The 22,446-nt window shown below is 35.3% G+C and overlaps 1 protein-coding gene and 1 pseudogene across 1 annotated transcript; one reads left to right on the forward strand and one right to left on the reverse strand.

The window, feature by feature from the left end:
* Positions 1 to 2,136: 2,136 nt before the first annotated feature.
* On the forward strand, positions 2,137 to 16,343 carry LOC133881889 (fatty acid amide hydrolase). The gene is made up of 21 exons (XM_062320956.1): positions 2,137 to 2,256; positions 2,370 to 2,449; positions 2,534 to 2,643; positions 2,757 to 2,817; positions 3,001 to 3,191; positions 3,272 to 3,401; positions 3,572 to 3,649; positions 3,731 to 3,878; positions 6,025 to 6,137; positions 6,227 to 6,302; positions 8,411 to 8,482; positions 8,963 to 9,014; positions 9,901 to 9,981; positions 10,072 to 10,155; positions 10,283 to 10,386; positions 10,593 to 10,685; positions 12,787 to 12,855; positions 13,395 to 13,459; positions 15,204 to 15,265; positions 15,901 to 15,996; positions 16,105 to 16,343. The coding sequence occupies exons 2-21, from the start codon at positions 2,371 to 2,373 to the stop codon at positions 16,165 to 16,167; spliced, it is 1,827 nt and encodes a 608-aa protein (XP_062176940.1). The 5' UTR covers positions 2,137 to 2,256; position 2,370; the 3' UTR covers positions 16,168 to 16,343.
* A 1,744-nt stretch (positions 16,344 to 18,087) lies between these two features.
* On the reverse strand, positions 18,088 to 19,556 carry LOC133881214 (dehydration-responsive element-binding protein 2C-like; annotated as a pseudogene).
* Positions 19,557 to 22,446: the final 2,890 nt, after the last annotated feature.

The following is a 22,446-nucleotide window of genomic DNA, read 5'->3' on the forward strand; positions in this document are numbered from 1 at the left end:
GGACCAGGCCTGCTTGGGTTAAGAAAGCCTACCCGAGCCCAAGTTTTTCGACCCGGAACCTTCCTTCCTTTTCTTTTCTGCCTGGACTGCCGCCGCCCGTCTTCAACTGCACATGATATCAACAACTTTGGAGAAAAACCAACCCTGTGACAAAGATGCATCTAAACAAGCAAAGCCTTCCCTGACATAGTTGAGGAGAAACGAAATCTCCGCTGACTGGGTTACTGAGAACATAGATCTGAGATGTATCAGCGTAGATCTATGTAAATCCATTACATATGAGCATAGATATGTTCAGATCCATATCTGGCCAGTAGGATATGTACGCTCTAAGGGTCAGAGAAGAAGACCCATCAGCTAGTATTAGCTGTAATTTTTAGAGATGAAAACTGTTGTTCCATAGACGTAGTCACCATTGCGGATTTCTTTTTTGTAAGAAACGATTTGTCGCTTCCCACAGACGGCGCCAAACTGTTGATACAGTTTTCAGCATGGTGACGTGTCGGATGATGATTCGCCTTGTTCTTTATGATCTGCAAAATAATAAACACTGCGTCGGCGGGGGTGCCGACGATCCCCCTCCGATGCTTAAGTAAGATGATAGTTTGAATATGAGCAGAGTAATTTTTAGAAGCATAGAATAGCATGTACCTTAATATTAGAAGAGATTCTGGTATTTATAGAGATTGAGGAGCAGTTTAGGATTGTTCCCGGTTTGTGCAGGGATCGGCAGTTGAGGAAGACGTGGCCTCGGGCGCACGGACACTTCGGGTTCCACGACCGCGTATCTCGGGCGCACGATCCCTTATGGGTGACATGTTTTTTGGAGAGACTTCGGGCGCACGATCTAGTTATGTATAGTGTGTCGTGTCCCTTAAATCTCAGGTAATTCCGAGATATTCGCGGACTCGAGTGTTACGAGGTACCCGGGTCGGCTACCCGGGTCGGGTGGTCGGAGTCGGGTGGTCGGACTTGGGTGGTCGGACTCAGGTGGTCGGACTCGGGTGGTCGGACTCGGGTGGTTGGACTCGGGTGGTCGGACTCGGGTGAACCGGTTAGGCCCAAATGATTTGTATGGGCTTTGGTAAACTAATATTTTCCCTAACATGCATATTGGTTAGGATTGGTTAGGAAGAACCCGGCCACTTTAGTATTTGTAAGCTCAAGATATTCACAATGTTTAGATCTGATTCTTCTGTTAGCTCTAGATTCACCTTACCACCCGATGTTGTTAATGTAAAACATTTCTATGTTAGATGATGGTTCTTTTAATTTTGATAAATGGAATATTCCTTAAATATGTAAGGGCATGTTTTTAACAAGCACAGAAAGAATGAGAAAACGGACTTCATAATTAATATAGGCATATCTTGGCCATTGGCAGAATTTAACCTTTAACTCAGAGCTATTTTAGTGAGCTATTTACTTATTAGACGCAACCTTACACCTATGTGTTACAAATAATATGTAAGAAACGATTTGATAATGGAGTTTTGTGAGTCTGATTTGATTATATGCCGACGTGTCAAATACAAACACGTCACTAATTTAGTGGCATGACAGATCCTAACACGCCATTAAAACTAGTGGCGTGGCAACATAGACACGCCACTATATGAGAATTAGTGACGTGGCAAAAAGGCCACTAATTATAAGTTACTATCATTTAGTGATGTGTCAGACGACAAAAAATGCTACTAAATGTAGGTCACTAAAAACCAATTTTTTTTTTATTTGATAGTGATACGCCTATACCCTACCCAAACACAAGTAGCGTAACAACTACATTACACCCTAAGAAAATACAGAAAAAAGAAGAAGAATAATAACATAAAAAAGCCCGCCCCCCAAAAAAAGACAGCACAACAAGACCACTACAGTAAACCGTCAGCATCGGAGGAAGGCGGCGGAAGGGAGTTAAAAAAAAAAGTGGATTCATTTGAGTAATTGTTTTTTTTTTTTAAAAAAAAGAGAAAAGTATGACTTTTATAAATTCTCTTATATGTTGAAATAATGAACGTTTTCAGACGCAGGTCGTTGGGTCGGGTGGAGTTGGATCCGACTCGTGAAAATCACCCATGGTTCAATGCCTCTGACTTTCAAAACCGAAATCAGTAACGGAAGGGCCACGGCATTCAGTGCACCGCAACGTCATTATATGGAGTGCAGCGCCATTATATGACAGCAAGATCAACCAGCTCACTGCCATCCTACACACGCTGACTCTCTCTCTCTCTCTCTCTCTCTCTGTTCAAGGTTTGTGATGCCAATTTTGATCATCCAAAGCCTCTCCGAAAGAGAAGAAGAAGCAGTTTGAATTCCCATTTCTGAACCTTTTTTTTTTTTGGTTTCCCTTTCACTTTGTTCAGGATGGCAAAGAGACACGTCATGGTTCCTGCCGAGGAGGTTGACTTGTCCACCGTCAAATACGATTCTGAAGCAATCCAAGGTCGAGAACATACTCAAATTTCATATACACAAGTGCTTGCCATGAATTGGGGTTTGTTTTCTAATGTTTGTGGCCTGCTTGCAGCCCCACATTTGACGGGGTTCGTGTTCAAGTTGTTCGTTAGGATAATTGAAGCGCCAGTGATAGGTTCTCTGATCGTATCTCATTTGAAGAAGCAGAACAGATTTGTTCAGGTCTGTTTTCTTTTTCTTGTTGTCCGTTTCTTCTTAACTTGAATTTATAACAAGTTGATTTTTCTAACTATTAAGAAACTGAATTGGTGGCTCCATGTTTTCGCAATGCACAGATGATGCGCAATACTGTGATCCCAGAGTCACCCATGTTTAAACCTGAATTCCCTCCTCAAGGTTTTTTTTTTTTTTTTTTTCCTTTTATTATTTTGCCTTCTTCAATTTCTGTTATTATTATTATTGTCTCCACTGATATTTAGTTTTAATAAGATACGGAGAATAAAATGCTTAAAACTTGTGTACTACTAAAAGAGGATTCTTTGACCATGAAATGATTCAATAAATGTGATGCTAACTTAGAACCGGAAACTGGGGTTGTTGCCGTTGATGAGGATGGGAATCCGGAAGACCGAGTTGAATCAGCCTTGAAGTGTCTTCCACATTACGATCTTGCTGGACGCTGGAATGGGGATCAAGCTCCACCATTCCAGTACTGGAAGATACGTGATTATGCTTATGCTTATCGGTCTGGGCTTGTGACCCCATCTATAGTAAGTTGCTATTATTTTGTGAGGAGTTGTGTTTATTTTCAACTAGATTACACAACGAGCATTCCCCTTTCAATATGTAGGTGGCAGAGCGCATCATCCCAATTATCGAGGAGTTCAGCAATAAGAAGCCCCTGGCCCCTTTATTGATTTCATTTGATGCCGAGGAAGTTAGGAAGCAAGCTGCAGCTTCTACAGAAAGGTTTGAGGAAGGTAATGTGAGTTGTGAAGGTTTATGAAGCATATGATGCCATTTGCAGTTTTATTACCTATAAGAAGTAATTGCAGATTAAGATAAAGTTTGTCATGTATAATTGTGTTAACTGTTGGTGGAAATGTACCCCATTTAATAAATAAGGTACTTTTGGATGTTGGCTGTGCAGGAAAGCCATTATCTATATTGGACGGGATTTTCATGGCGATCAAGGATGATATAGATTGCCTTCCTCATCCATCTAAGGGTAAATAATCAAGGATAATTTTTCTTTGTAAGACATTCTTCTAAGTATTAGAAAACATAAAATATGATGCTATGGTGACAGGTGGTAGTACATGGCTGCATGAGGTTCGGTCTGTTAAAAAGGATGCAGTTTCTGTTTCAAAATTGCGTAGCTGTGGTGTAATCTTTTTAGGGAAGGCAAATATGCATGAATTTGGCATGGGTACAACTGGAAATAATCCTAATTATGGGTAAGTTTATTGCATGGCAGCTGAAATCATGTAGAATTTGATACTTATGTTGATGTTTGACATGGATACTATGTCTCTGTCATGGTAATATCAATTAGCTTTAATTGATAAATTATCTGTTCCCATCACTGGCAAATTAATGGTGGATAGTGGCTGTGTTCATGTGTGCCTGTGAAGCATACATGTTGAAATGGTAGATGCTGCAAAAGAAAGGCTTAACTAAGGTGTCTGGTAGTTTTGTTTGGCTGGTATTATGTATGTCTTCAGGTTGAACCCAGTTGTTAATTGGTATTCTTATTTAGCAGTTTAAATGCATTTAATGGTATAGAACGTTCTCAGCATATGGCAAACCCTTTATTCTCCCTGTTGGAAATATGATACGAGCTACTGCATGTTCTTAATCCAATGATCTTTCCAAGATGGCATGTATAGAATTTCTTCTTTTTAGTTGTTAAATGTTGTCAATATATTTAAGAGCTAATCAGCTAATGGGAATAAATCAATTTTTTGGAATATCAACCAAATTATCCTTGATAGCCTTCCTATGTTGAAAAATATTCTTCAGAGTCATCCCACTCAACCTTTTGATATCAGTATATGCCTATTTGTTTGAAACAATTCCTGCAAAATGTACAGTTATGAAGAGGTCTTAGAATGATTGCCAGCTCTGTTTGTCTCTTATAAGGGAGGGAGCACAAGGCTTTGAATAAGTCGAAACTCTGTAATTTTGTCTTATGAATATTTGAACAGCTGTCAAAATCTTCAGCTCTACACTTAAATAGAAAAACATAGATGAAAGGAAAATATGCCTTAGTTATAATGTTGGGAGCTGCTGGGTGAGTCAATATCCCCTAAGCTGAATGCTAGGAATTTTGATAAACCCCCCATGCAACCCCTCCCAACCCATTTATTGCTGTCTTGAAACTGAAACCAAAATCAAAATCAAGTCATCTTTAATGTAAACCATTGCTTGAGATTCTACCCTTATAATTGTGGGAATTCGGGGAACGTGCCAGCCACTATGCTTGTAATTTGATTGGGAAATTGCAAGCTGGAACCAGTTAAAAATCTAATTATGCAGGTTGGTAGGTTGGTAAGCATAGCCTGGGTTCAACCTGTTTATAAACCGGTTGTGTTTGGATCAACCTGTTTACATAGCTTCCATATAAGCCCAACTATGATGCGTGAGTAGTTTTGTAGTCCTGGGTTGCCAAATCTTTGGCTAGGCTACATATAGGGAAAAGCCTTTTACTCAACATAAAATAATACTAGCTTTCTATGAACTGAGCATGTTAGGTTTTTCAGACAATTATTTTGCATGATATTTGGCTTACAAATTTTTCCTACACGGATGAATAGGCAGACAATAGTAGCTTGAAGAAATCTTCAATTGTTATTAGTCATCGCTATGTAGAGGTAAGCAAATCTGGCATCATAGATATCTTCAATCCTTCAATTAGGGTCAAATCTCCTTTTAATAGAGTAGAAGATATAGTGGCCTTCCTTCATATACTATTCATTACAGTTTTTGGAGACATGCAAAAGGAAGTCATATCAGAATTTCAACATGGTGAACTAGAATGTTTACAAGAGAATAAAAGAATACAAATATACAATGATCATGTCCACTCTTTTTCATACTTGTGTACTTACATACCTCATCTGGAATCTAACTACCTATTATCTTTTGTAGTACTCTTTCTTTCATAATTTTATAGTATACATGTGTTTGATGTTAGTTATTACCGTTGTTTGTTGTACTTGTATTCTTAGAAACCCCAAGGGTTTGGCTTGAGTAGTGAGTCACTTGGCCCTGGTGCCTCATGAAGCATCAGCTCTAATGTTTGACCCCCCTTAAGTACAAATAATTCATTGGAACTATGCCTGTGGGTGAAAGCCCAAGCCTTATTTGACCCGTGTGGAGGAAGCACTTTGCACGGTACCCCGGGGATATAGTTGGGGTGAAGTCCCATATACCCCGGTTATCCAAAAAAACTTGTATTCTTAGGTAAGGACTTTTACTTATGGGTTACTTTGATTATATTATTAACTGACTATTTTACTTTCTTTGTTGCACAGTTCCTTGTTTTCTCCCTAATTAGTTAATGTATAATTTATTTTCTGAGCGATGTATTTTGAAGTGCAGGACAACAAGAAATCCTCATGCACCTGAAAGGTATACTGGTGGATCTTCCTCAGGTCCAGCAGCAATTGTAGCCTCTGGGCTATGTTCTGCTGCACTTGGAACAGATGGCGGAGGTTGTGCAAATATAATATGTTGGCTTCCTAGTGATTATGTTTCTTGTTTGCTAATTTTTTTATGCTTAATATATAATGTCAAAAGGCAGGTTCAATCCGTATTCCGTCCTCCCTTTGTGGAGTAGTGGGCTTCAAGACAACATTTGGACGGACGAATATGCAAGGGTAAGCCCTTTAACCATGGGATCGAGGGTAATACATTGCTAGTATTCTGTACCATTTGATTTTCTGAAATAGATAATGTTCACACCTTGAAAAATAACAATAATATTTTCCAGATTCCAGAAAGTATCTGGTATATCTTTTTACTTAGAAGTACATTTGTTACTGGAGATTATCTTGTAAAGTTCAGTTAGATGTCTATTGGATTCTGATTCCTCCAGTAGGTCAGTCATCTTGGACACAGTCAAGGTGGTTCTAGTGCATAGATGGCGGTTTTAGTTTCAACATTTGTAGTGAGGGGTGCTTGGGGCTGGTGTTGCTACAGAACCATCTGCAAACATTTTCTGGTGTAGATAGAAAATGGTTGGATTTGTGGTCATTCGGATAAGTCTTTTATTTTGATCACAATGATAATCATGGTGAAGAAATCTTTAGAACTTGTAGAATTTACATGCTTAAATGTTTTCATTAAGTAATATAATTTATTAAAGACAAGTAAAAACTAAAGGGCAGAGGAAGTAAAATAGGATAAAATGAGTTTCTATTAAACATTAAATCATTTTCTGAGAAAGAAGAAGACACCTACCAAGCAAAATGAGTATCTTCTAAGAGGAAATGATCTATATACAGATCTGTTCTGTAACTGCTTCTTCTTTTCCTTCTTTTCTTTTCTTTTTCTTTTTCTTTTTCTTCTTCTTCTTCTTCTTCTTCTTCTTCTTCTTTTTTTTTTTTTTTTTTTTTTTTTTTTTTTTTTTTTTTTTTTTTTTGTGTGTGTTGAGTGGAGAATCATGATAGTCTAACTTCTACCAGAAACTACACCTTGATAAATACATATCATTCAGTATAAAATTCCTAAACTCGTCAAGTATTTACACTCCCCATTATGTATAATGTTAGATGTACAGATCTTATTGCTCATTAATAAAAAAAAAAAAAAAAAAAAAAAAAAAGAAGAAAAAAGAATAGATGTAAGGATCTGAAAAGGGTCCAAACCTGTTGACTCTGCTAGTCAATACCAACTACTTCATTGATTATGACAAGGCAGGTTGCTTGCTATTCATAGGGATAGATAAATATGGCCTTTAAATTAGTGTACATTAAGTTGCGGTGTTCCTATTAAAGGTTGATTGCATAGTCGGTCACTATAGAATTTATGAAAAAGAACTTTAGTGTGGGACCAGTACAAAGAAGCCTATATATTAAAGGACGTGCTATTCTATGTTGAAGTCTATGAATGGTTGGGTGGCATTGAAATGAACAACTAAATTAGCAAGGTTGGAGTAACATTTTTTTTGTGAAAATTATATATGATTGGGTACTGGTCCACCTTGCCGCCTTTTGTCTATTAGATATGAAATGTTGTAAACCTAAATCATTGCAGAATAGCCTTTCATAATTGTGGAGGCTGTCTTTAGATGAGGCAGATATTGCCTTAGATCCAACATACAAGGCATTATTATCATGGAACTTCCTTTACTAACCGTGCGATGATTGATCTTCAGTCAGATATATATAACTTTCTTTTGTTAATTAGGAATATAAAAAAAATTCTTTCTCAGGAGAAGACTTGGGTAGGACAAAATCCTCTATACTGCCTCAGGAATAGTTCTAGTAGGCCTGCTTGCGATAGATATAATAGATGAAACATCTCACTGAACTCTGACATCTTTATTTTACTTTTCAGCATTTTTATCAAGAATATGCTAGTGTTATATGATGAGGTATCTGTTAATCCCTTTTTTTTTTTCTTTTTTTTCAGTAAATGTCTTTTAAATCAGAATATGTTTGTCACAATTGTGTTAGAGAATTCTGTAATGGGATTTATCTTACATCATATTAAATTTGACATCATTATGCATAAGGGTTCTATGAAATCATGCTTTTGTATTTTCCATAAATTTCTAATTGGTTTAGGATCCATCAAGTGTGACTAATGCGTCAGCATTCATCAATGTAATCCTTAAAATATGGCAAAAACTAGGAGTCCTCTGTTATTCACATGTTGAATATTTGTTTGATAGCATTGTACTAACGGTAATTTTCATGCTATAGCTAGATTTTTCTAAACGTGAGTGATTGAAATCGTCGTATTTGGAACCCTTTCTTTGTAGATCAACATGTGATTGTGGGACTGTGGAAATTCTTGGACCAATTGCGTCATCAGTGGAGGATGTCATGCTAGTGTAAGCACTTCATGCTTGTGAAGATGTTCATCACTACTTTGGGTTATGTTTAGTTTCTGTCTTCCGATGGAATGGTTTGTGATGAAAAAAAAAAAAAAAACCCTCTCCAATTTTATTTCATTACCACTTACTATTGTTGTTATGTTGTCAGTTTCAGTGAAACACAGCTAAGTTTTGCAACATAAATATCTTTTCTCTTCGTTGTGTAACTCACAAATCATTTAAGTTTTCTTCAAAATGAAAATGTCAACTGTATAGGCTATTATAGAATACTGAGATGAGTTAGTGCATAATCCTTTTCTTCGGTCTCAATTATTTGGAAGTGTTTCTTGAAGTCTCATTCCTGTGCATTACATCACTGCTTGATGCATGCATGTTGTAAACTAATGCTTTGGTTACAGCGAGTAGTAAATAACCATTTGGTTGAAAACATTGGTTGCCCCCTTAATTTGTGTTCTGATTGCATTGATAATTTATCAGGTATGCAGCAATCTTGGGCTCTTCTCCTGCAGATAGAATTAGTTTGAAACCGGTAACTTTTAATAAACCTTATTACCTGTCAAAATTATGCACAAGTTTACCCACTCTATCTACTTTTTAAGGCCTGAGTCACTTGACTAGAAGTCTCACTATTTGCCAATAAAAAAATTCTCCCTCCTTCCGAATATTGTTGATATTGTTTAGAAAATCCAACTTTTTGAGAGGTCATTATTTAATGCACTTTCATTAAAATAAAAACGTATAGTTTCCAAACTATCCTCCTTAATTCAAATTCAAATGAAAATGGGTGTTGAATTTTCAAATAAAGTAAAAGATAAGTTAGGAAAGTTATTAAAATTGTATCCATTGGCTTTTCAAAGTAGACAATACTTTAGGACATCCAAAATAAAATGGAGGACTATTAATATGGGATGAAGGGAATCACAGCATAAAAGGAAAGATACATACCTCATTAGTTGCAACAAATCTTTTCTTTATAATTTGGAATTCATAATTGCTATAGAATTAATAATCCTTCCAATCATGGATTAGTGTTGATTACCAAGGTTGTTTTTTAGTGTTCCTACCCTCTTTATTTGTGAGTTTGGTCTTCTAATTATTTACTTTAGTTTGTACATAACTAAATTTTCAGTCACTCATTTGGCCTTTTGTATTTCCCCAATTTAGTTGGGATCAAAGCTTAGTTGAGTTATGTGGTCCTTCTTCATTTCTTACAATTGTTATGTGCATCTAGTTGAAATTATTTATATCTTCTTTGCTAAGTATCATTAGTTATGTATGTAGTTCTGTATATGCATGCCTGAGATATGTTTTGCTAACTTTTATCCATCTAAACTATTGATAAGTTTGCATCTTTATTTATTTATTTCTTTTTTGTAACTCACATTTAAGTGAATCTTTTTTACTCTGATTTGTAGTCCGTACCTTGTTTGCCCATACTGTCATCATATGATGGTTTAAATGCTTTGGGATCATTGCGACTGGGAAAGTATACAGCGGTAATCTCACGTTAGTTTTCACTGAAGTGCATTAGATTTAATTGCTTTAGATATCAGATATAATTTTAAGGATATATGATTCTATTGCAGTGGTTTAATGATGTAAATTCGACTGATATCTCTGATAAGTGTGAAGATGTTCTAGATCTGTTGTGCAAAACTCATGGTTGTGAAGTAAGTCCATGTTATCCAGCCTTAAATTTGACATGCTTATTCTTTGCTGGGATACTACTTTTGAAATTGAGAATTAAATTGTCATACTTTGATGAAATACTTCATATTTCACTTATTATTGTTCAAGACGGTGGAAATTGTTATACCTGAGCTCCAAGAGATGCGAAATGCTCATCTTGTTTCAATTGGAGCTGAAATGCTGTGCTCTGTAAATCCTGATTGTGATGATGGGTATGTTTCTTTGCCTTCTTTGAGGGTACATTAATGAGTAGGTTTATTGTATACCCAAAGTAGAACAGCGTTTTTCCAGAGTTATTGGAATTGTTCAAAATGATTGATATTGTTGTCTAAGGATGACATTATCTACCAAAAGAAGAAATAACTAAGGATGACAATATATTTAAATTGATATGGTCTCCCGCCTTTTGTCTTTGTAGGAAAGGTGTGAGAATGGCATATGATACTCGGACTAGTTTGGCACTTTTTCGATCATTTACTGCATCAGACTATGTTGCTGCCCAGTGTCTTAGGTGAGGCAAATAATGATCAGAGCAATTCACAACTTCTCTTTTGGAATTTAAGTTGTATGTAATTCAGATATTTGATTCTTTACATTATATCAGAAGTGTCTAAATCCTTATGAGCATGCTATAGTTAACAAAATCTCATTAAAACATGGATGGCCAACAATGTTATGGTCTTTCATAAAACAGGAATTGGCTTATAGACATATGATATTCAGTATGGAACTCCTATGTAATTATCTTAAGACATGAAAGGTTTATTGTCTGGCTCCCATTTTGAATCATTGATGTATACTATCTTTTCATTGTGCTGTACATGTTCATTTTGTTTTCCTCCTCATTCCCTTTCGCAAGGGATTTTATGAAATGTGCTGGATGTGAAAGACCGCAAATTATTTGTTTTGAATAGAGAGGATTACCGTGGGAGAACCTGTGCAGCGACTCTAGACATCTAAAAGTTTGGAGAATGACGTTATTTTCCAGGATGATGATTACTTGATTAGGAAATGTATCAGATTCTGAACCTTGTCTTAGAATCAGATGTTTTGTTTAAATTTTTATCATGCTCAACATCCCACTGTTTGAATTTTAAATTGAAATTCATTTGAGGTTGGTTTGCTTCCATTATTCTTTCTTATGCACATGATTAATATGACACCCTAGAAGTTAGTCTCACATTGGGTTGTTGGATTGTGAAGGTGTTGCATGAGTTCTAAGTCTCACATTGATTCTTTACTAGGTGAAATTGACTTTATAAGTGATTTTAGGGAGTTTCAATTGTGACTTGACCAGTCTTGTTAGGGTAATAGCGCAGATGCAGTTAGCCACCTCTCATGAGTCGTGACAAATGGTATGGGAGAAATCTAGTAACATCATGTGGCACTAGAGTACTACAATTGTGCAACATGATGTAAACCCTAACAAGGATGTTAGGATTTGAGTGGTTGTGAGACTCTAGGAAGTTAGTCCCACATTGGTGAGTGGATTGTAAAGGTATTTCATGAGTACTAAGTTCCACATATGTTCCTTACTGGGCGAGACTGGGCTTTATACGTGATTTCAGGAAGCTCTAACTGTATCTTAACTAGGCTTTTTGGAGTAATAATGTTGATTTGACTAGCACTTTCTCTAAGTTGTGACAATTATTTTTGGAATCTCATGCTAAGAAGTCCAATATTGTGTTCTGACATGTTCACAATTCACTAGTTGTGAATTCTTACAAATAGGGCAAGTGTAGAAGTTCCAGATTCCTTATTGATTGTCCTCCTCTGGGCGAAGCTGAATTAATATATAATCAATAGAGACAAATTGGAGAGCTCTTTGGAGAACTCAAAAGCAGGTTTGCAGTATGAGCTGAGTGGTCTTGTTCCCTTTTGTTTGGTTAGACATGATGGCATTGTTGTGGGTTGGTCATTTATTTTCAAAGTATAAAAGGCCTAGATTTCCTTACTTCGCTGACATCTTTCTCTACTTTTTATTGTCGCTCATAAGCAGTCAAATTATCAAGGTCCAGGGGCATCTTGTTCTTACTATTATGTGTGGCACCTTGACCAGGCCAGATGGACCTCCGAAAAGTACATCTTTTCTTATGTTTAAGATCTAGTCTTCTTGTTCATCTTTATACAACAAATTGTATATATCTTCAGAAAGATATGGTTTTTAGCTTTCATTCCAGATGCTGATACACAAAAGTGAGGCTGCTAAATGTATGATTGTTGATATCTTCTTGTCAATGACCCTTGGGAAAATATTTGACATACATTTTTGATATGGCACATCCTCATTTAACACATATAGTTCGTGAGATGTTATAGATCTAGTTTCACCTATCCTCTTTATGCTGTGATTTATATCATAATTTTCAGAAGATATGATTTTATCTCTAATTCTTTGGCATGACAATAAAACTTCGGGGTGTTGATTGTATACGTGTTGCATCCTTCTCTGAATGATCCTTTGGGAATAGCTAATGTACTTCATTCATGTATCACATCCTCATTTAAGGTCAAATTTAGTTAGTGAGATGCTCAGGCTCTTTTTACTTGGTGTAAACTGTTATATTATATTTGTTTGTGTTTACTTTTAAATATTTTATGGTTTGCTTCAGGCGAAGGATTATGTACCATCATATGGAGATCTTCAAGAAGGTCGATGTCATAGTGACCCCAACAACTGGGTATGTAAGCCTAACTGATAATCAGTGTTAACGATGCTGCTAATGAATTGGATCATGATATGCAATAAATCATCAATTGAGGAGGAATTTGGATATGGTTTACTACAATCCATGCCAAAGTTGATCCAAATAGATTTTGTATCTAAGACATAAAAATCTTACACTTTTTTTTGGCTTTTGTAAGAAGAGTATTGATTTTAATTGTATCAACTCTGATTTTAGATAAAGTATTGGATAAATATCTGATCCAGCCTGATCGTAATCTTTTTATAGGCATGCTTGTGACAAAGCTTATATATAGGTTTATTATATGTATTCTGAAATTGTATCTGATTTTATCAGTTTCTGTGAGTCACTATAGTCATTTGCCTCATTTTATAATTTTAGCTATTACTCTTACTCTTATGTGCTTTTCAAAGAAAATTACTAATTTGGATTGTGTAGTTGTTTACCTCTAGCTTATTATCATGCATGCAGCATATTTATATTTTGTCTTTGAGAATTTATAACTGCAAATATATGCTTTCTTATGGTAACAGAATGACAGCTCCCATAATACCTCCTAGTGCAATTCAATTTGGGGAGACAGATATGCAGGTTACAGGTTTTTTTCTCCACATTTCACGTTGCAGCTTTAGAAGATTATTTTTTGTCTATAATAGTTGCTCTCAATTGAAAAGCATGAATTTGAAAATGATTTTTAGCCAAAATGTTTGTTTCTAAGTAACTATATTGCCATGAGCCTTTATGTTCCTCCTAATTTCTTTTCTTCTATTATAATTTCTGTCACATTTTTATTACGAAATAATAATTGGTCTTGTTATAAATTTTCAATTATTCAAATGAAATCATTGAACATGTACAACTCAATGCATATTTCTGTCATTGTATAATTTGGAATGTGGACAAGTCATATAGAGGTCGTTATGTGATAATTTAAAATTTTACATGCATCTTATGTGACTTAATGATGGATTATTTGATACTAAAGGTTAACTATTATTTTTTCTTTTTAAAATATTTTCTTACTAAATATGTGGCTGACAACACTTCCTTTCCAGCTTCACTTCTCCCAGTCCACTGATTCTTGTTCTAAATCAAGATTGAAGGTTTTGACAAAAAGCCTCTTCTTAAGTTCCTGAAAATTAGCACTTCAAAGAACATGAAGGCGATATGATTAATTTAGTTTCTAAATCCAGCCCTTTTATAAAGCTGGGATGTGGTACCATTGGTTTGATACCATCAGGCATCCCATTAAAGGATGCATTAAACTAACCAAATAAAATAAAGAAGTTGTATGGTAATTCTTGAGATTTTTGGCAGCTATGTTTGTTGTGAGGTGGAAATACTTCCTCTGACACTCCGGCCATTAAGTTCTGATATGGTTGCTATCTAGGCAGCTGCCTTGTTGTATAGGCATTGCAGCAGTGAATGCTCACTTAACTTTGAATGAGGTTTTAATTCTTTCCATCTGTCTTTGTTTACCCCATCTCCTTGGGAGTGCATGTTGTGAATAAGGACCTGACTAGATTAGATGGTCCTGTGATATTTAGAAATGGGTGGTTGCAAATAGTCGCCTTGCATTGTGACAGAAGAGCTTACATGTTGCAGTTTTTGGGCAGATCAAAGGACTGAACATTTTTTGGGATCGCCAATTCTTTTAGTCTGAGGACATTTTAGTTTTCTTTGATTTTGGAAATAATATGAACCTTTTGCACCATCTGTTTCCCAAAACAAAAGAAAATCTTTGTCTTGTCCCTAGGTAGTAAAGAGGGAAGCCTTTCCTAGCTAAGTTGCCTCAAAGGCTTAAAAGTTTGGCAAAATGGCAGTTGGTGAGGTTAGTTACTGTCAAAGTTACCCTTACATCTTTTCACTCCATGTAGCATGTTAAAATCCATTAATGAATGTATATACCTCTCAATGCTCTTAATCCATTAATGAATGTCGCCAGATGAGATTCTAAAACCTTTTGAGATTATTCATCAAATTCTGAAATTAGAATTGACCCGTTGAGATTGTGCATAAAGCAGATGTCTAGTGTCTTCTGTGTTATTATATATTCAATTTTCTTAAACTTCAAAAATTTGAGGTTGTACATTAGGCACATGTCCAGTATTGTTTTCATTTTTGTAGATTCAATTGTCTCCAATTTGCAAAATTTGAGGTTGTACAATAGGCACACATCCTGTTTCTTTTTAGTTATTCGAGATTCAGCCATCTCCAATTTATATATATTTTTGCTAAATTTGAAGTAAATTGTCTCTTTCTGTTCACTCTGTTGTGTATATGTAGTTTTACACTTCCACCATCTTTAAAAGTTTTCGTGCATACCTTTCTCTTGTTTATAGGTTATCTTATGCGGTTTATCCTTGCGGCAAATCTTCTTGGACTTCCTGCCATTTCTGTGCCTGTGAGTGTTGCGTATCTTTTTCTTAAGAATCCTATCTGATGTGTTCAATGGTTTATGTATTTCCTGCACTCAGCTTTCATCCTTGGTAAATAGAAAATGAGATAAATAGACTTCGACCTCCATCACCAATTAAGAAATTTCCATTTATCTTACAACTTGTGTTGCAGCAACTCCCACAAATGTTGATACAATTGGAAGCAAAGTCTATAAAAATTTAATCTGAAGGATAAAAAAAAAGTTCCAAAAAAAAGGGAAAAACTTGTGGTTTTCTTAATTTTGCTTGTTGCATGTCTTGAGTAGAACGTTGAGTGCTGGATAATTGGAGGAATTTCAGATATTGTTATCGTACATTAAAGCAACATATATGGACGTCTATAATGTAAATAAATTGAAGCCCACTTCCCAAGCTGGATTGGTGTTGAAAATCTGCAACAAATCTTTGCATTTTGTCTCCCCTTCCGTATCATATACTAATCAGCAAGCTGTTTATTATAATATATATGAATCCTAGGAAGTGGAAATTTCATTTCGGGTATTATAATATGAATCAGTTGAGAATTTTCCTAAAGTATTTGGTGAACTGTCTTTTATGTTGGGTTATGATAATCTTTTGGGTCAATATCTTCAATATTCAGGTCGGTTATGATAAACAAGGACTTCCAATAGGTTTGCAACTAATCGGCCGTCCGTGGGGTGAGGCTTCGCTTTTGCGCGTGGCTTCTGCAATAGAGGTATCATCAGTCCTTATAAATTGTTGAATGAAGGAAAATGGACCGTTTCTAGGGCATGCTGTAAAAATTGCATATTACTGATGTAATTTATTCTTCTCATGTTTCCAGGAACTCTGCTTGAAGTCTAAGAAGAGGCCTGTATCTTTTTATGATGTTCTGAAGACTAACTGAAGTGCTCTGGCTTACCTTTGTTCATAGTTTTAACATTGTGGAAGCTCTCCCTATTGTGATTGTCACTTGACAAAAGACTCTTACTGTGCTATATCAATTGGTCCAGACCTCTTTGGTGAGATCGATCCAATGTCACAATAAAATATCCTTCAAAAAATAATTATTGACTGTGATCAGGTTTATTTGTCCTCAATTGCTTTAAGGTTTATATGTATTAATTTGCACCGCTTTAGGGGTTTCAGTCTATTTAGTTATTGTGGCAATAGAGACGATACTGATTTGTGTGCCAGATGGAAATCAGTCTAAACCAAGATATATACTAGTAATGCTATCAATCATTTTTATTTTATTTTATTTTATTTTATCCTACCAAAGTTGATGTGGCTTTTAAAATTACCATTTGATCAAAATTCAATAGTGGTTTATCCTAAAACCAATGGTGATTTTAAAAAACACATCAATTTTAAGAGAACAAAATGATGACAAAAGAAGGGTTCCTAGCATTGTTCATATATATATATATATAACGGATTAACAATATCATAAAGAAAATGGTACACACTCCCACTTTTGCACTCTTAACTGCACACTACTTAAAGGCTTAACGTGGCAATGAAAATTTATATTGAATTTTGGATGAATTATTATTAAATTTTTTATTTAATAGTGATTTTCAATCTCACATAGAATGTGCACTTAGGATTGGTGAGATTAAGGATGACATGCATATATTATGGTGTCATGAACACGATAATTTATTAAATTATGGTGTCCATGAAAACATGTTAATGAGATTAAGGATGACATGCATAAATCGAGAAATGATCCAATTTTTTTTTTTCTCTGTCGTCTTCTTCGTTAATTCTTTCCGGTTTGATTTATTTATTTATTTTTTTTAAGTAATTGCATTTTTAAAATGATATGATTTTGTGTGTTTCTGTAGACCCTTTTGGATATATTTTAATGGGGTGGTTTTAATTTAATAATTTTGGTATTTGTTGCTTGATGGGGTTCAATTGCAGAAGCTTCCTGTGTCTTCTACGTTCTTTTCGGTTTAATTTTTTGGTCTTGATTAAGTAATAGTATTTTTGAAATGATTTTGTGTTTTTAAATACAACGGTCCAAATTTTCTTCTTTTGGGTTCCTCTACGATCTTTTCGGTTTGCTTTTTTGGCTTTGATTAAGTAATTGCTTTTTTGAAATGATTTGATTTATTAATTATAATCCAGGACAATTATATCTCAAAATTAATGTGCTTTATGCATAAACACAAGATAATCACTGTTTGAGCTCTCTTTAGTTCATATTTTCTTAGTTAATATTTCGAGGTGAAGACTGAAGAGGCTGGCTTTTAAGTTCTCCAACAGTGAGACAGAATACTCTAAACTAGGGTTTTGGCTTGAAAATCGCATATTTTATAATGTAAATAAATTGAAGGCGACTTCCCAAGCTGGATTGGTGTTGAAAATCTGCAACAAATATTTGCATTTTTTTTACCCCTTCTATATCATATGCCAATCAGCAAGCAGTTTATTATAATAATTAAGGAAATTTCATTCAGGTATTATATATTATATGAATCAGTTTGAGAATGTTAAGAAAAATGGATGGTTTCTAGGGCATGCTCTAAAAATTGCTTATTACTGGGATCTAATTTACTCTTATGTTTTCAGAAACTCTGCTTCAAGTCTAACAACAGAGGACTTACTGAAGTGGTAGCAATGAAATAGAAGACTATTTATCTCATTGAACAATCAGATATACAAGACCAATAATAAGCAAAAATACACAACTAAAATTTTGTTTATTATCCCTACTCATAACCTATAAAGAATCACTTACAAAAGGGGAAAAAGAATACAAGTATGCATATCAAACAATATGTTTATACCATTAAATCCAAAAAATGATAATCCCAAATTACAGTATCCACCCATCAATTATATATACTCCATTAATTAACCCCGGAAGGTGCCTACCTATATGATTTAAGAACCCTATCAACTTGTCATATGGGTTTTGCAATTGTGTGAAACGTCTTATGGCTTGCCGCACTGGTCGACATCAAGAAACCCCCATTGACTAGGATCAAAATCCAAATCCAATTCGATGTTGCTAAGGAATTCAGCGTTGAAAAGGTCCGGAAGGTCATCATCCAAATCAAACATTTCATCTATGAAAGGATCTGTCAGATGCTCCTCTATCATACCATTAGGCACGTTAGTTTCAGAAACTACAACATGCTCGGCATCGGTTCTCAATTCACCTCCACTATCCCCATTCTTCACATTAGGAGAAATGTCCTCAGCTGCAAATGTAGCCCTTGAAGCTTCGTTGTAAGCAAATGCAGTGCTTTGATCACCATCCTCATTCCTCAAGTTGGAGGAAACAAAGACCTCAGAAGAGTAGTTTGATGTAGTTGTGGAATCAAACCCTGCTAGAGACTCTACGGGACGAGTGCTGGATGAAGTTGTAGCCGAAGAAGAATCTGGAAAGTTGAGGCGAGCACAAGAACCGTACATAGTCCTCGCAGCTTCATCATAAGCAAGGGCGGCTTCTATTGCGTTAGAAAAAGTACCTAGCCAGAGTCTCTTTCCCCCCTTTGGCTGCCGAATTTCTACAACCCACTTGCCCCACGTCCTCTGTCTGACTCCTCTGTAATTGATTTGTGAGTTCTGAGGCCCTCCCTTGCCTTTCATGCAGCCTTTCTTAGAGCCGATGGCTTGAAGTTTACGATTTGGTGAGTCAATTTGATCAGTCTGACACTCTTTCCACTGAGCAAGAGCCTCAGCAGCTCGTGACTTTCTCTTCCTGAAAAAACAAAAGAAAACATTTAATTAGCTCAAAAGTAGCCATATATACACATATTGTTCAACGCACGTACAGTATATATTGCAGAGCAAAAGGCAACAATTAATCTAGCAAAAAAATGCGTTACTTAATCCATGCAGTGATATTATTTATTGGAATCGAAATTCCACTAAAAACAACCGGAAATTCAACAACGAAACGATGCAGTACCGTGACTTGCATCATATATATATATTAGGAGAGGAGAGGAGGATCTGAGTCGGGTTGTTTTTTATGATCAGCTATATATATATATATATATTTGATAAACAAAGGCACACAATTCGTTTTTGCGTTTTATAAGATCAGATCACGCTTATTATTTAACGACACAAACATACGTAGAAAATTTGGAAACATGAATATATATCAAGAGATATCGATCGTTTCACACGATCATCAGAAACGACGAACCGTGGGAACACAAAAAAGAAAAGGAATTTCTCAAAACCCCAGGAAATTAAATCACAAAGAAAAATATCAAAGAAAGTACGTACGTACCTCGTAGTCGTGGTCTTTGAAATAGAAGACATGGGCATGGTACGTAGTACGTACGTGATCAGTTCGCGCGCGTTGGGAGAAAACCGAAAAACAGTTAGCGGTGATCAACGAAAAAACAAACCGTAAGCCGCGGTGGAGATCAGTGACTCGATGCCTCTCTAACTCTCTCAGGTTTATCGGAATCGTAGAAGAAGATCACGGCTAGAAGAGGCTTTACTTTCTGATCCTAGCTAGAAGCAGATTACGACCGACTAGAAGAAGCTTCCAGGCACCTAATATATATATATATATATATATAGAGAAATGCTTGGTTGTACACTTTCATCCCACTCCTATCCCACTCTTATCTACTTGGACCAATAATGTAAGAGATAGTGGAGAGAGTGTAGTGGGACCCATTTTTTTTAACAATATTATTGGTCCAAGTAGGTAAAAGTGGAATAGGAGTGGGATGAGAGTGTACAACCAAGCATTTCTCATATATATATATATATATATATATGAGAAATGCTTGGTTGTACACTCTCATCCCACTCCTATCCCACCCTTGTCTACGTGGACCAATAATGTGAGAGATAATAGAGAGAGTGTAGTGGGACCCTATTTTTTTAACAACATTATTGGTCCACGTAGACAAGGGTGGGATAGGAGTGGGATGAGAGTGTACAACCAAGCATTTCCCACTCCTATCCCACCCTTGTCTACGTGAACCAATAATGTGAGAGATAATATATATGAGAAATGCTTGGTTGTACACTCTCATCCCACTCCTATCCCACCCTTGTCTACGTGGACCAATAATGTGAGAGATAATAGAGAGAGTGTAGTGGGACCCTATTTTTTTAGAGTAATGATTCACTACCACCTAAATATACAACTTTTCACCACCTTGCCTATGTGGTAAAGTGGTCCCTCACAACTTTTTGAGTTTTTTAATTTTTTAAAAATAAATTAAGATGAGGGACCACCTTGCCACATAGACAAGGTGGTAAAAAGTTGTATATTTAGGTGGTAGTGAATCATTACTCATTTTTTTAACAACATTATTAGTCCACGTAGATAAGGGTGGGATAGGAATGGGATGAGAGTGTACAACCAAGCATTTCTCATATATATATATATATATATATATATATATATATATATATATATATATATATATATATATATATATATATATATATATATATATATATATATATCACTGCTAGCTTCTTCTTTTTTTTGGTTGAGAACAGCTCCCTACTATCTGGAACTGGAAGGGCGCGGGAGTATTTCCAATTCTAAATTGACTTTTATGTCCTCATACTTTGCTCATAGCTTCATTTATGCCACTCTACACAAAATTCGTTGTTCCGCTCTTGAGTCCCTGGGCAGTAAATACTTTGCTTTTTTGAGGAAGACTTTTGTTAGTGCTCGATCGATCTGCTCAGATATATGCGGAATCATAAATCCGATCAAGGATTGGAAACCCAATAGCAGTTAATTAATTAGTTAGATAATGATTTAAAGTTGACATATTGAAACACGTGTATATATTAAGGATCAATATATATATATATATATATATATATATATATATATATATATATAAATTAAATTCTTAGTAATTAATTTAAGAAAGGATAAGGATCAATATAATGATTTAAAGTTGGCATATTGAAGCACGTGTATATATATTAAGGAAGAATAATATATATATGTTTCATAATTCGAATTGATAGACAAATAAATAATTAAGATTGTAATTTTATTAGATTTAAGGGACAATTTTTAATGAGTTTTCTGATTTGCTTCACATCGAATGTGTAAATTGCTGCATTGTGAGTTGAACCCATAAATAAAAGAGCAAAAGAGTGACGTCCAACAGATGAAGCTCCCACATCGTTCAGTTACAAGAAAAGAGATGACCTACTTTGCTTTTTTGGTTTTGATTAAGTAATTGCATTTTTGAAATGATTTGATTTTGTGTGTTTCTCTAGACCCTTTTCAATAAATTTAATTATGTGGATTGTATAAGATCTACTTTGCATATATTAATTATAATCTAGGACCATTATATCTCAAAATTAATATGCATGCTTTATGCATAAACGTACACAAGATAATCACTGTTTAAGCTCTCTCTAGTTCATATTTCGAGGTGAAGAGGCTGGCTTTTAAGTTCTCCAAACTTGGGTTTTGGCTTGGAAATCACATATTTTATAATGTAAATAAATTGAAGCCTACTTCCCAAGCTGGATTGGTGTTGAAAATCTGCAGCAAATATTTGCATTTTGTTTACCCCTTCCATATCATATGCTAATCAGCAAGCAGTTTAATTATTATAATATGGAAATTCCATTCAGGTATATTATAATATGAATCAGCTGAGAATTTGAAGGAAAATGGATGGCTTCTAGGGCACGTTCTAAAAATTGCTTATTACTGAGATCTAATTTAACTCTAGTTCAAGTCTAAGAATAGAGGGCTAACTGAAGTGGCAGCAATGAAATAGAGGACTGAAAAATAAATTGACTTCTAATTTAACCGTGTCAGTGTGTGTGTGCAACATGTAACAAAATATCAAAAGTGCGAAATTTAATTGAGATAGATATTTTGTTAACGAAGTAGAAACTCAATTAAGAGAAAAATCACTTTAGGGTAGCCAAACCCAAAAAATCCACTATTCAGAAGACAAAGCTAGTAACAAGACAGTAACACTCACATACCCATATGCAGCGATCGTATCTTGTACTCTGACACGTAACTTAACGTGAATGTCTCTCAACCAAGTCACATACTTGAAGAGGTCTTCAATGAATTCTTTTACCTTAGGGCTTCTCCTTAAGATAGACTTCAACACGAGCACAATGACAGCACACCAACAACCCTTAGAGAGCTAGCAGATCTTCACAATATCTACTTAAACACCTTCTCTAAGTACAG

This window comes from Alnus glutinosa, chromosome 11 (assembly GCF_958979055.1).
Source record: "Alnus glutinosa chromosome 11, dhAlnGlut1.1, whole genome shotgun sequence".
Classification (NCBI taxonomy): domain Eukaryota; kingdom Viridiplantae; phylum Streptophyta; class Magnoliopsida; order Fagales; family Betulaceae; genus Alnus; species Alnus glutinosa.

What these genes read in the sequence shown, in the direction of transcription:
- LOC133881889 (XM_062320956.1), top strand. Translation starts at nt 2,371, where the DNA reads ATGGCAAAGAGACACGTCATGGTTCCTGCCGAGGAGGTTGACTTGTCC. An exon ending in ACCTGAATTCCCTCCTCAAG is followed by an intron (nt 2,818 to 3,000) that starts GTTTTTTTTTTT and finishes ATGCTAACTTAG; the next exon opens with AACCGGAAACTGGGGTTGTT. An exon ending in GGAAATAATCCTAATTATGG is followed by an intron (nt 3,879 to 6,024) that starts GTAAGTTTATTG and finishes TTTGAAGTGCAG; the next exon opens with GACAACAAGAAATCCTCATG.